General features: G+C 47.1%; 1 protein-coding gene across 1 annotated transcript in view; it reads left to right on the top strand.

The window, feature by feature from the left end:
* The first annotated feature begins 203 nt into the window (after positions 1-203).
* ADAMTS5 (ADAM metallopeptidase with thrombospondin type 1 motif 5) overlaps positions 204-14,778 on the top strand; it is a 45,972-nt gene continuing 31,397 nt past the window's right edge. Inside the window, exons 1-3 of the mRNA XM_045851227.1 lie at positions 204-590; positions 917-2,779; positions 14,408-14,540. Coding sequence (XP_045707183.1) covers positions 1,676-2,779; positions 14,408-14,540 — 1,237 coding nt within the window. The 5' untranslated portion in view covers positions 204-590; positions 917-1,675. The remainder of the gene's footprint in view (positions 591-916; positions 2,780-14,407; positions 14,541-14,778) is intronic.

Genomic DNA, 14,778 nt, shown 5'->3' on the forward strand with positions numbered 1-14,778 from the left:
GTTAACTCCTTCAGGCCCAACCTTCTTAAAGCAAAGGAAGTTCCAGGCGTCCGGGGTTAAGTGACAAATTGTGGGCGCTGATGCAAAGCCCTATTGAGGAGGGACGGGGCGCGGGCGGGGGCGCTGCGGCTCACACACACAAAGACGCGGAGTTCCCAGGCCGCGGGCGGCTCAGCTGGGGGCACCACCGTGGTCTGGGCGCAGCGACGCGCCAGGAAGCGCCCGCAGCACTCTGGCTGCCCGGCCCCTCTGCTGGTGGCTGGGAGAAGTTAGTCACCGGGAGCCCTAACCCGGCGAGCGCTGGAGCGCGCAAACCCGGGACTGGGGAGGGAAGAAACTCGGTACCGGGACCGCTGGGAGGAGGCGAGAGGAGCGCGGGACCTAGAAACGCCAGGGAAGCCGAAAGTGCTTCGCTGGTGCATGGAGTTGCAAGGTCTACGACGCCGGAGCGCACGGGCGTGGAGAGGGGAAAAAGTTGCGGCAGGAACTTCCTACCGAGGGAAAGAAAAGCAGGAGAGAAGGAGGCAGGGAAAGACTTGAAATGTCTCAGTAACTTTAAAAACACACCAAACACCCCTTCAGAAGATGAGGTAAGCCGACGTTAGCCAACCCCGATTCGTTGTGAAATATCAAACAAATCCGGAGCGCCTGTGGCTTTAAATAAGGCCAAGGAAATCTTCTGTTTTTCTTACCCAAATACTTTTCCCCCCTCGTCCTTGCTCCCTCCCTCGTCCCTCCTTCCACCTCGCTGGGTCCTTTCCTCTTTCCTAGTCTCCCTTTCCTCGATCACCCCCCCCCTCCTCGCCCGCCCTCCCCCATCTGATTAGGCGCGGACTCCGGAGGGTGGGAGTGGTGGGGGAAGCTCTCCCTTTAAGAGGCAGCTTGCAGTGACGAATTGTTGAAATTGCCATTGCAGGATGGCATGCCGCTATAAATTCATTGTTCCACCTCCTCGCATCTTCACAGCGCTCGCGCTGCTCTCCACGCTCGCAGCGGCAGACTGGGGATGACGGCGGGCAGGACGACACCGCATCCGAAGGGACACGGACGCGCCGCTTCACTGGCTCGCCGCAGGCCGCCCCTTGCATTTTTTTGGTTTTAATTTTTAGGGCTTTTCTCTCCCTCTCTTTTTTCTCCTCTTCCTGGTTGCATTAGAGTCAAGGACACCCACAAAATAAAAAGAAAGTGGGCTCCGGAGCTTGGAATCCCCGCTGCCAAAGGGTCCGGGGCAGCGAGGGGGCGGAAGACAGAGCGCACCAGTTGCCCGCCGGGTGCGCGGCACCTTCCTTACGCCCCTTGGTGCAGCGATCGTGGCTGCATTTGGGAAGGACTTAGTGTTTTTTTTCCCCCTTTTTCTCGTATTTGCTGAATCTCTCCAATCCGGCTTTTCTCTTTTTAATTTTTTCCCCTCTTTCCGGAGCACGAATCCAAACATTTTCCAAACCAACAAAGAAAAGTTCGCACGCTGGCACCGTGGCCTGGACAGGCTGGCGTTGCAGCTGGGTCCCCCTCCCTCCGACTCTTGACTCAACTTGCAAGCAAGTGTGTGTGTGTGTGTGTGTGTGTGTGTGTGTGTGTGTGTGTGCCCCTACCTCCCGCCCCGGTAACTTCCATAGCGAATAACAAATACCCATAAAGTCCCCGCCGCGCAGCCCCTCCCCGCGGGCAGCGCACTATGCTGCTCGGGTGGGCGTCCCTGCTGCTGTGCGCGCTCCGCCTGCCCCTGTTCGCGGCCGGCCCCGCCGCGGCACCTGCCCAGGATAAAGCCCGGCAGCCCCCGGCTGCTGCAGCGGCCGCCCAGCCCCGCCGGCTGCAAGGGGAGGAGGCGCAGGAGCGGGCCGAGCCTCCCGGCCACCCGCACCCCCTGGCGCCGCAGCGCCAGAGCAGCGGGCTCGTGCAGAACATCGACCAGATCTACTCCGGTGGCGGCAAGGTGGGCTACCTGGTCTACGCGGGCGGCCGGAGGTTCCTCCTGGACCTGGAGAGAGATGGTTCGGTGGGCACCGCTGGCTTTGTGCCCGCAGGAGGCGGGCCGAACGCGACCCGGCGCCACCGGGGCCACTGCTTCTACCGCGGCACGGTGGACGGCAGCCCTAGATCCCTGGCTGTCTTTGACCTCTGCGGCGGTCTGGACGGCTTCTTCGCTGTGAAGCACGCGCGCTACACCCTGAAGCCAATGCTGCGCCGGTTCCGGGCTGAGGCTGAGGCTGGGCGCGTGTACGGGGATGGATCCGCGAGGATCCTGCACGCCTACACCCGCGAGGGATTCAGCTTTGAGGCCCTGCCACCGCGCACCAGCTGCGAGACCCCCGCGTCCCCACCAGGGCCCCGCGAGCGCCACCCGCGACATGGCAACGCTGACCGACGCTGGACACTGGCTCCGCAGTTCCTGGACCAGTCGACTCCCTCCTCCGAAGGGGGCCAGGGACCACAGACCTGGTGGCGGCGGCGGCGCCGCTCCATCTCCCGGGCCCGCCAGGTGGAGCTGCTCCTGGTGGCTGACACGTCCATGGTGCAGATGTATGGCCGGGGCCTGCAGCATTACTTGCTGACCCTGGCCTCCATCGCCAACCGCTTGTACAGCCACGCCAGCATCGAGAATCACATACGCCTGGTCGTGGTGAAGGTGGTGGTGCTGGGCGACAAGGACAAGAGCCTGGAGGTGAGCAAGAACGCGGCCACCACGCTCAAGAACTTTTGCAAGTGGCAGCACCAGCACAACCAGCTTGGGGATGACCATGAGGAGCACTATGATGCGGCCATCCTGTTTACTCGCGAGGTAGGTCCAGCCGGGGACGGGTGGCGCAAACACTGACGGAGGTAGGTCAGGGGGACAGCTTTACTGACCGCCTCGTTTCTCCCACAAAACCACCTGCCACTTTGGATGGGCTTAACTGCTTCTTGAAGGAAACCCAGTTAGCCTCCAGCTCTGCTCCCCTGCTGAGGATAACCCCAGAAGCCAACTCTTGTCTTAAAGAACCAGACCTGGTTAGACAATCAATCAATCAATCAGTAAACCAGGCAGGGTGTCCTTGGTGGAGATACGGTGTCACAGATGCATATGACAAGAGGGGACTAAAATGCTTGGGGGACATGTAGACAGCTAAGTGGGAAAAGGGAAAAGCATGTTTGTCTTTGAAATCAGGGACCTGCTTCTTCCCAGTGAACCCCAAACTAGAACTTGGTCCAGCCTAATGGAATGGGCTGGATGGTTCATCCACGGCGGTCACTTCTATCCATGACCCTCCTTTGTAAGGTCCATATACAATCTTACTGAAACCTCTTCCACGTTCCATTGAGGGCAGTGCTCACCAAGGAGGGACTCTTTTCCATCTGGTTTCCTCACAAAGTTTGTGCATGTCCACCCTGGTGGAATTTCGTCCCTGGGAAGGAAAGGATGCAGGAGGGTGAGGAGGATACAGAAACCCAATCCTGTGAGGTTCCTTGGCAACGCTTTTGCACTGCCTGCTCCAGGGAAGGGTCACTTCCAGCTTACATTTTTGGGGGGTTTTGGATGATGTTTCTGAAGCCCCAGAGTGGAAAGATCTGGGCAAAGAGTCAAGACATGGGGAAGCATGTTTTCCCAGGATTTCCTCTTTTAAGGAAGATGGTGACAGGAAGGAAAAGAGATCTTTACAGGCCCAGAGGTTCTGGGAAGCACACAGTCTCTATTTGCACAGTTGTTAGACCACCATGGAGGTGTGACCTGTGGGTGCAAAGCTGGGGCGGGGTTTTGAGCCAGGGAGCTCTGCACCTGTTTTCCTAGCTCTGCTCTGATTGGCAGTGAAGCCTCTCGGATGACTGGTGAGAATCACCTGCTAAAGCTCCTTCTTGAAGTGCTTGAGATGCAGGATAGATGAAGGATCAGGAACTTTGAAATACCATGCAAAATTATGGGATGAAATGGTGCGACCAGAGCTAGGATAGGAAATGCGATGATGGCTTGCAGGGGGTTTTAGAATCGCAGAACTCCACCACCAAATTCTTGTGTTTTGTTGTTTGTTTGTTTTTTACGAAGGCACCCCCAGTATGAAGGGAAAGTGTTGATAAACTTGGGGTGGAGAAACACACGTGGTTTATGGGGTAGACATAAATGTAAACCACATGGAAACGAGAACGGCAGGGGGCAGTAGCTGAGGGACAGCCCGGCAAGGACACCGTGCTATGCACAATGGAAAATCCTTCTCGTGGAAGTGATCTCCTGGGAACCGTCCTGCAATTTCTCTGCACAGCATTCATCTTTGAAGCGGAAGAACATTCGCTGTGTAGCCTTCAGTATGAAGTTCTCCTGTGAAACTATTTCTTTCTTGTTTAGCTTCCAAGTTCCTTTTTTTTTTTCTTTGTGAGCCACTTTCCATGTCTGGATTTCTTGCTTTGCTCCACCACAAGGCGCTGCCAAGAAGGACGCTTCAGAGAGTTTATGGAAGGAAGTCCTCTAAAGACAGAGGAAAAAAATACTTTTGTAGGCAAGCTGTTCCAAAGAGTAAGTCATTTTAATGCTTGGCTTTCATTTTTTTTTAATACAAATGCACATTCTGTAATTTTCTAAATAAAAAATTAATAGACAACCTCATTACTTCTTACCACCTGCCCTACAACTTTCCTAATTGCTTCCCCGAAAAAGGGAGAACTGGTCAGTGATACTAAATGACCTGTCTGTTGCTTTTCCTGGATTTGTTTTCAGTTTGGGTAGCTAGCATTTCCTATTTTCCAAGCTCTGAAACCTATCAGTAAACTTTCAGTAGACAAAAGCAAGGAAGAAATAAATCAGCAGTTGATGTTAATTTTAGTAAGTGTTATAATAACGTGTATTTCACAAACTAGGCTATGCATGGGGTCTCCCTGGCCTCCTCACCAAGCAGATGCATACTTTCAGTAAAGCAGTTGCCATTTAGTTTGTGGCTGGCCTTCTGGTGTATACATTGAACCCCATGAGAACCAAATATTCGAAAAGCATGTGTGTTATGAATGCCTGCATTTAATTTAAAAGAGTGCAATTAATTAGGGAACTGAAAAAATATGATAAGACCCTTATGCAACTGGAAAGTAGTTCAGAAATGTAAAGTTAATCTCCACCTAATGCTTCAGAATGTGGAAAACACCCGCTAGACTAGAGGAGAAGTGATCTCAGCTCTTCTGTCCCATGGAAATCAGATATCTCAAGACCTAAAGAAAAATGTTCATGGCTATTATTTTTTCAATGAGAAATACCCAGAGTTGGCACCAGGATCCTACTTTTACAACTCTGTTTTGATGTCAGAAGTCCGTTGCTTAGCAGCCAGACGCCAAGCCACGAAATCCATGTTTTGCTGGGCTCTGAGCTCCGTTCAAATTGTGTGTCCAGATGTCTTCTCCTAAATTACTTGTTTTCCAGGCACGAAGCGAATGTGTGAGGATATGTTTTCCACCCCTGTTTACTAGCGGAGGCCACCTTGAGTGTTGTGTCTGAGAGTCAGCAGAACAGTGCTAGTAATTCATTTATCAAAGGAACACGCTTCATTGTCAGGACCGGACCCCGGCACTTAGTACTGTTCTAATTAGAGAAACGTTTGCACCAGTCAGTTTTCTGGCATAAGAACCATTTTTTTTTTCATTCTGGAATGGCACTTACGCTGGAATTCACAGCACTTTTGCCACCAAACAGCAGAAATCCAGTCCCCCCAGGAAGGACTTCATGGTGACTTCCAGAATTGTTTGCTTGCTCCTAGCTTCTTCTTTTAATGTAGCTTCCCTAAAGACAGACTTTTAAACCCATTTTGGAGACCATGAGCTCTACCTGAGAAGCAAAAGCCTTGCTAACAAAGTCGACAATGTTTAACGTCCCCTAACTGGTACAACACCAATGAAAGCTTCACTCGTTCGTGGATGGAAAGCATTGGATTGAAACGGAACCAGCTGCGAGACTAGGCAATATAAAAGGTTCATTCACTTTCACTAATTATCATGGGCCAGTTAATGAGCAACTGTCTCTCAGCTAACACTTCCCTTTATAGTCCTGCCTTACAGTGCTGTGGTAGGGACTGCACAGGTAGCATTTCTACATTAATTACCACCTGGGTTCTTGTTAGGTTCAGACAGTAGGGGGCCCTAGAGGGAGACTAGAAGCTTGGAGAAGGCAGAAAGAAGGATGGGCTTTTTCTTATTTGCTCCCTGACTGGATTGATGAAATCAATCTCATATTTGAGTTTGAATCCCATTGAAACCCAAAAGTGAACCCTTAGCAAGGATTTATAGCCTATAGGTCAACCCCAGTCGATAAAAGGCAAAATAACTAGGAAATGGGAAGACCGGGACAGATTAAGCAGCTCTGGTTGACATTTAGGAAATGATTGATGAGTTGAAAGTTGCTAAGAAAGTAGCTCTTGAGAGTGCTCACCACGTGGAAAAATCTGTAACTATGCCTGGTGACGGATGTTAACTAGACTTGCTGTGTTAATCATTTCATGATATGTACATATATCAAACCATTATGTTGCACACTTGAAACGAATATAATGTTATATGTCAATTACATAACAATTAAAAAGTAAATTGTGAAGAATATTCCGAAAAACCTAAAATCTGTTAGAGGCAATGTAGCACAATGCACAGAATCCCTTTCCTTATTGTCTCATGCAGTAAATATGAGCCAATAATGCTTTGTGTGGGCGAGACACTCTTTTGGGGTCTGGAGGTGGCGAGATTGAAAATACCAGTCCCTCCCACCAGGGCCTATCCCGCGGAGTAGAAGCAGATACACAGATAGGTCACTCTAATGTTGGGAAAACTAACAAACGCTACAACTCAGCTATAAGCAAAGCCTGCGAAAGGAGAAGGCGTCACTGCAAATGTAGGATGGACTTGACCCTTGCAGGATGGTTAGGTTTCATTTGGAATCGGAGAGTTTTAGGTGAGCACTTTTTACATACTATCCATAATCATAAACAATTTTACAATCAATCCTTTCAACAACCTACAACCTTAGTAGCATTGCTGTCATTTGATAGGTAAGGACATTCATGCAAAGGGAAACAGAGCTCATCTTTTCAGAGTTACAGCTGATGCATGACAGAGAGAGAAAGTAGTCTGGTCTACACCTAGTGGTCTCTCAACTAAAAATATTATCATTGATTTACTCAGATATTTAATATGTTCCTAAGGGGCAGAGAGGGACTCAGAGGTTTAAAAAGTGACCCCTTTCCTAATAATCCATTTGAGGAACAACAGACAAGGAAATGGGTCATTGTTGTACAGCATGATGACTTTTCCAAAAGACGTGGTTGTTAGAAATCATGCAAGTACATAAGAAGGTCACCCAACCCATATGATTCAATTTGGAAGAAAAGATAGGCGTTAGCCAGACTCATAAGGAGCAGACAGGCAGTGCAGATACCCAGACTATCATGTGCCATGGCCTAGAGGCAGCATGGCGCTCCTGCGAAAGGGAGGGGTTTGGGTGTGATGAGACAGACACTATCAGAGTGGAAGGGTGGGAGATGAATCTAGAGAAGGCAATGCCAGCCAAATTATAGAAGAAATTGTATGTCACGTGTATTAGTCTGCTTGGGCTGCCATAACAAAATAGTATAGATTGAATGGCTTAAACAACAGAAGTATATTTTCTCCCAGTTATGGTTGTTGGGAATCTCAAGTCAGGTTTCCAGTCTGCTAGAGAGAATTTTCTTCCTGGCTGGTGGACTGCTGTCTTCTCGCTGTGTGTTCAAAGCCCTTGGGCGGCGCTCCTCCGGGGACTCAGGGGTGAGGGTGGGGAGTGGCTGGAGACAGAAAGAAGGAGAGAGAGAGAATGAGAAAGAGAATTCTAGTATCTCCTCCTTCGGGACACTAATCCTATCAGATCAGGGCCCCACTAGTATGATCTTACTTGTCCTTGATTCTTAATGACCTCCTTAGGGGCCGTATCTCCAAATATAATTGCACTGCGAATTTAAGGCTTCGACGTGTGAATTTTTGGAGGGCACCCAAGTCAGTCTATAGCACTGTGCCAAAGAGTTTAACTTGTAAATGATATTCAAAGAATATCTATGGGAGGAAACAGCACTCACCAGAGATACATTCTGGAATGAGCCCACTGGCCTATGTGGTTGTGTGGGTGCAGTGATCTTCAAGGGGACAGTCAAGGTGGTCGAAATGAAAGCAGTGGCACCAGGAAGTAGAGAAGCAGGGATCAGAGCAAGAAGTGTTAAAATGAGGTGGATGTGATCTAGTTCATCCTTTCTGGCAGAAGGAATATTGAGTCTGAGGTTGGGTCCAAAATGCTGATGAGATAATGCAGGACATAATGGACATGGACGCAATGGACCCTGAAGGCGTAGTAGGGGCTAACAGGAAGCTTGGGTTACATTGTGCAAGGTTGGATGGCAGGCAGGTTATTGTGTCTTTTAAATGTTGGGGGATGGAGGCCTCATAGGTCTGGGGTGTTTGTCATCCACGTACCACAAGATTTTAGCCACTCGTCTGTTGATGGGCACTGGCTGTGCTTCCATACCTTGTCTATGGTAAATAGTGCTGTGAGGAACACAGGGGTCCATGTGTTCTTTTGAATTGGTGTTTTGGAAATCCCGAGAGGAACATTTTATAAAGTATATGATTGTTTAAGCACCATGCTTTATGTACACCTGAAACTTACACAAAATAATATTGAATGTAAACTGAGCTGGAAAAATAATTTTTTTAAAAGAAGGTCTAGGGTCGCAGCATATAGGTTAAGGAAGTTACAGGAGGCAATGGGACCAGCTTTGGATGGTAGTCTAGTCAGGAAGAAATACTGGGATGAATGAGAGAGAGGGGACAGCTGCAGGACACTTCTGGTGGGTGGAGACAGTGACTCACAGTTAGTTACCTGTCAGATGTGGCAGGTGAGAGGAGAGAGAGGCGATGTAATGATGTTACCAGCTTTCTTATCCAACACTTCTGTATTCTTGTTTTCTGGAACATCTTTCTCAGTGCATTTTGTGTATCTAGTATGCCTCTGCATTGTTGAGATTCACCAAACACACCATAGGGATAAAGACCGTGTTGTATTTTTTGTTGAAAAAAAAAATAGGGACTTGCTTGACTGAGCACAGTTTATCAATGTAAAGGATAAGAGTAGTATCGAGAATAACATAGGTGACCGTCTCCTAGTACCACAGCAAAGCAGGTTCAGCAACTGGTTTTTAGTCATGGGTTTGAGTTGCAGCTATGCTGGCCTCAAGCCTCCCCCTTGGAATACTTCTTGCCCCTGAGGTTTAACTTCTCCGTCTGTAAATTGGAGTGTTTTGATTTAATACCAACACCTGTATACCTGGAAAGCCACAGAGATCGCTTGGTCCAAATTTCTCATGTTAATGATTAAGGAGTTTTGTCTCAAAGTGTATAAATGACTTACGTAAGGATTCTTATTAACAGAGTTTGAATTAAAAAGGCATTGGCCTTCCATTTGTCATCTCTAATCAGCTTTCATTCCCGTTCTCCAAAACAATTCTTCAAGCATCTACTACCCTCAAACTCTAGCTTTCTCTGTCCCTTCTTCCCCATCTTCTAACCGCACATTTATCAGAAAAAAATTCCTGTCTTAGAACTCTGGGCCCAGCCTCTCTCTCCAGCTTCCCCCGGTTGCCCTGCACAATCCTGTGGACTCCAGCCCCAACAAACCTCTTGTCAATTCCAAAACAGACGCTGCCTTTTCCCAGCCCCTGATGGACTCACCCCTCTTCCCTGGTTAGAGTGCCCTTCCTCTGAGACTGTCAGGCTCCCGCTCACCCCTCAAGATCCAATTACCTCCTTCCAGACACCTTTATTGATTCCCCCAAAGAGCTGGCCAAGTCCTCTGCTGCACCCCCTCCGCAATCTGTTCATCACAGCATGTCACAATCTGCTCCCCTCATAGCATATCTGCGTCAGTCACGAGGTCCTCATGTTTCTTAAAAGTCAGGATCAGCTTTTATTTTGGGTACCACAGTGTGAGTACCTAGTACCATGTCTGGCAGATTGTGGGCACACCATACCTGCTTGAGGAATAAATGCAATTAGATCTCTTGGCCCCTAATCCAACCGTGATCTCTGTGTGTGGTATGACTTGGTCGTATCCAGAAACATGGGTAGAGATTGTATAACATGGGCTATTGTAATAGTTAGACTCACAGACCCAATGAATGTAGATCTCGACTGAGATCCAAATCAAGGCCTTTATTGTTGGGGTAGCCAGAAAGCCAAATGGCACTTCCAGAATCGGATCCACAGGCACTGGGGAGCGTGGTGTGTAAGTGTGTAATGCAATGACTAATACATGTTCCACTCCAGACCAATTCTTCCATCACTAACCCCTCTTCGTAGGAACTGGGTAGGCAGATGAATAGACACCTGAGGCTAGTTCAACCCTCTGCTACACCGTTCCCTTGAGCTCCACACTTGCCCACACCAGATGGTGATACCTGTAGAAACAGAAGCTGCTGTTCTTTAACTCCCGAGTCTCATACAAGGTGTCTTCCCTCCTCCTCGCTGCTGTTACTGCAGCTGTGATGATATGGGCTCTGGTCCGCATGTGTTTTCCTTCAGCTCCTTTCCTTAGGACATTTATGCTGCAGGAGAGACCAGTCTCCTGGGCCAGGCTGGAAATCCTGCAGCTTCTGTTACTGTTCCACGTCGCACGTTCACATCTGCTGGGTTGATTTTCCCCACCCAGTACTGACCACTCCAGGTTGTGCTGTCTTCTCGGCACCTGCTTCTCAAGGTAGTGTAGTTTGCTGGCTCTGAGTTCTAACTGCAAGAGTAGGTCTTCTGAATTCTATGCTAAGTCACAGATATTGCCATATCCATAATGGCCATTCCTGCTGAATGGTTACCATGCCCATGACCTCCCTCCCTGTCAAGTCTTCGTTGGTCTTGCTGACCATCTCGGTTGTATTTTTTAATTAGATACAATATCTCTGTCTTGTCTCCTGACCGCTAGCGCACTGGTTAAATCTCTGTATGCTCTTGCAAACCTCACTTTTCACTAAACCTCCCATTGCATTATTGTCTACCCCATGATGATAAGATATTGATCTTGAATAAAAAGAACCATCTTTAACATAACAGAGATATAACTTACTTTCAGATCTATACTAACCATGCAAAAAACCTCTTGTCAGCACTTTTAATTTATTTACCTCTTATGTGATTACTGTATGTGACTCACATTTCTTCAGTGTCCTCTGCCCCCAGATACAGATTAGATAGATAGATAGATAGATAGATGATAGATAGATGCTATTGCTCCAATAGTATTATTACTCCTACTGAGAATAATAATAAACATTCTTATAAATTTCAAATAAGGTTTTCACCTGTAAATAGTGTCATAAATCACCACCAAAAATATGGACTTGAGTGAAATGTGCCATGTTCTTAATAATTTGATGCACAAGTTGAATTTGAGTACATTGGAATGCACATGGGATCACAAAGAAATACAGGCACTTATTGTCATCTCGCCCTTAACTGGGCTTCCAAGGTTTGGGACCGTGTGAATGAAATGGAAAGTTTGCCAGTTTACATAACTATAGTTACAGAAATATAGAGAGGGTGGCTATGTCATCAAGGGTTTCAAGCAATGGGTTGTTTTTTAAATAGCTGCTTCTGTTCTTCATTTTGTCACATGCACGCATTTCCATGGCAAAGGGCCAAGTGCATCTAGTGCAATTCAAGGATGACAAGGGGGACTGATGGCCTCTAGTGAGTGGCTGATGAGATGGTAAGAAGCCCAGTTTAGACCTTGCTCAGGGCAGGAGGGCCCTGTCCGTTTGCTGTGTGTGGCTCTTCGAGCTTATTAACAAAATAGGACCGAGAAGCGGAAACAGTTCTTGAACTTTATTATTCTACTTGAAGATAGTGAACCCCAAATTGTGAAGATAAACATAATTCTTGGTTTGAAAACCCATGTGTGTGCATAAATGACTTAGCGTGTGCAGCAGTTCACTTAAACCGTGAGCTGGGGCTTTGGTCTTAAAGTTACCAAACTGATGGGGGAGGAATGGATTAAAAAATGCATTGTGCTGTGTTATTATCGCAAAGACTGATTATTATGCAAAAGTGTGTTCCAATTTCAATGTTAAAAACTACTAATTTGTTCTCAACAGCTGTAATTTGAGATCCCACAGGATGACATGTAGGGATACACAGGAAACTTTGGAAGTCTCTTGTCGGTTTGGTGACTTGACTCACCAAGGCTGCCTGGCGGAGATTTCTCCCGTCTGGAGCTGTAATATGGTCGCAGCCACTGAGTAATTCCTCACAGCTGGGGTGTCACGATACACGGACCACAACAAGGACCTGAAAATGTACTAGAGAGATCATAGGATATCTTTTAAATAATTTTCACTTTGGTTGAATTTTTTTTTAAGGTTTAAAGGGTTGGGAAGGAGAAAGAGAGGGAGAGAAACATCAATGTGTGGTTACCTGTTGTGCACTCCATACTGGGGACCTGGCCTGTAATCCAGGCATGTGCCCTGGCTGGGAATCAAACCAGCAACCCTTTCGTTCACTGGCAGGTGCTCAGTCCCCTGAGCCACACCAGCCAGGGCTTGGTTGGATTTTTATGTAGCAAAATAGAGAAGAGTTAGAAGAGTATGTGAACAATGGGCAGGTGGCATCAGTTATGTAGTACGAACATCTCGTGCTGACTTCCTGAAAGCCATTGAGGTCTTGCTAGCATGCAGCATGTTAAGGTGTGTGAGGTCTACGTTGCATCTGACTGTACATCATTGCACTGCAGTTAAGCAAATGTTTGTTGAGTTCATATCATAAGCCAGGCATTGTGGTAGTGGGGATACAAAGATGATAGCTGTGACATTATGCTAAGCAAAATAAGCCAGGTGGTAAAAGACAAATACCATATGATCTTACCTTTAACAGGAACCTAATCAACAAAACAAACAAACAAGCAAAATATAACCAAAGACACTAAAATTGAGAACAGGCTGACAGTGACCGGAGGAGAGAAGGAAGGGAATTTCAGGGGAGAATGGGAAGGGTTTACAGGAACGAGTATAAAGGACACATGGACAAAAACTACGGGGTGTGGAAATGGGAGGGAGATGGGGAGAGCTGGTGGGTGGGCTGGGATAGGGGTAAAAGGCAGAAAACTGTACTTGAACAACAATTAAAATAAAAAATTTTATACTTCCAAAAAACATTACATTATTTAAACCAATAGATTATCATCTTTCTTAGTAATTAATACTTTTTAAAAATCCTTTCATTCTACAGTTATGTACCTATGACATAGTAGGATACTATCTTGCTTTTTTGGATATAAATGTACACACTGTCCACTGATTTTTATTGAATACGGTAGTCCAGCACAAGAAATTCTAATGAACATTTTTAATGCATTTATTTTTTCTGCATTTCCTCCACAGCACTCCCCTCCTCACCCCAGCTATCCCCCACTCCCTCCCCTGATCCCACCCCCCTTTGTTTTGTCCAAGTGTCCCTGATAGATGTCCTGAAAACCCTTGCCCTTCCCCGCCCCCCATTATCGCCTCCCATCTCCCCTTCAATGTCCATTTTATTCAAATGCATTTCAGGGGCAGTTTATCACGATACATCTATCATGCCAAAAATTCTGGCTTACATTTTCTCTTTCTGCTTCTAAGTTTTCGTTTGTCTTGTTGATGTCTCTTTCATCTAAATCTACACCTTGTTAGCCATTAGTGGGGGTATAATCATGTTCCCATTTGAGAATCTCTTAAAGGACAGCTTCCCTCCAGAAAAATGCACACACTCACTCACATAAACACTAAATAGAATGTGCATTTTCCTGAGGATTGATCAACTGGAGAAATGGTACATTAAATACCGTGACTAAGAGTGCACACTTTTCTGAAGACGCAACCTGTGAAATTACAACTTGATTTTGAAATTAAGAGAAGATTTTTCAAGGTATTATGCTCTGGATTAAAGTTGAGTTTCCTACCTAAATTTCTGCTAAATCTGTATTCTGCCACAAAGATGTGGTTGCATTTGCACCACAAAGTGGTGGAAAGTAAATTTTTGGGCCAGGCGTCCGGTAAAGTTAGCATGAATTTAGATCAGAATGTTTGACTCTCCTGAGCGTGACTGCGTGTAAAAGTGGTCTATGACCTGTGTCTGTGTACATGGGGTACACCTTTATTAAGGCTCCAGCTGCCATTGTAATGGGCAAGCTACAATCCTCCAGCGTCGTTTTTAAATGTAGCTGCGTCCCCTCACCCTTCTGGGCCGTCTGATGCTTAGACAAGCTTAGAAAAGTCGATGGCATCAATTTGTCTGGAACATTTCCTGAGCTGAACAGGTGACGCCATACACACACCCCAGTGGTGCCTTTTGCAGTGAGCGAGTGGTTCTCCCAGGTGGCTCCTTCTGGATGTAAATTGATTTTAATGATTTCTTTCTTTCTCCCGGGAAGGACTTGTGTGGGCATCATTCATGCGACACCCTAGGAATGGCAGACGTTGGGACCATATGCTCCCCGGAGCGCAGCTGCGCGGTGATTGAAGACGACGGCCTCCACGCCGCTTTCACTGTGGCTCACGAAATTGGTATGCGGTGCCTTTTCTCTTCCCTCGCCAAATCAAACACTTGTAACAGCTGCAACAGGAACTGAAATACTCAGCAATTAATTCCAGATTTCTCCTGGTTTGGATGTACCCTTGGGGATCCGGTGTGTTTATATTTGCACTTTTAGGGTTAACTAATAGGGGAGAGGGAAAGGCAGAGTCAGGCACACAGTTAAGTGCTTCCCGTCTGACAGTGTCATTTAAAAGCGGAAGAGAAATT

The sequence above is a fragment of the Phyllostomus hastatus genome, unplaced genomic scaffold, assembly GCF_019186645.2.
Source record: "Phyllostomus hastatus isolate PE091 unplaced genomic scaffold, TTU_PhHast_1.1 phas_contig_86, whole genome shotgun sequence".
Taxonomy (NCBI): domain Eukaryota; kingdom Metazoa; phylum Chordata; class Mammalia; order Chiroptera; family Phyllostomidae; genus Phyllostomus; species Phyllostomus hastatus.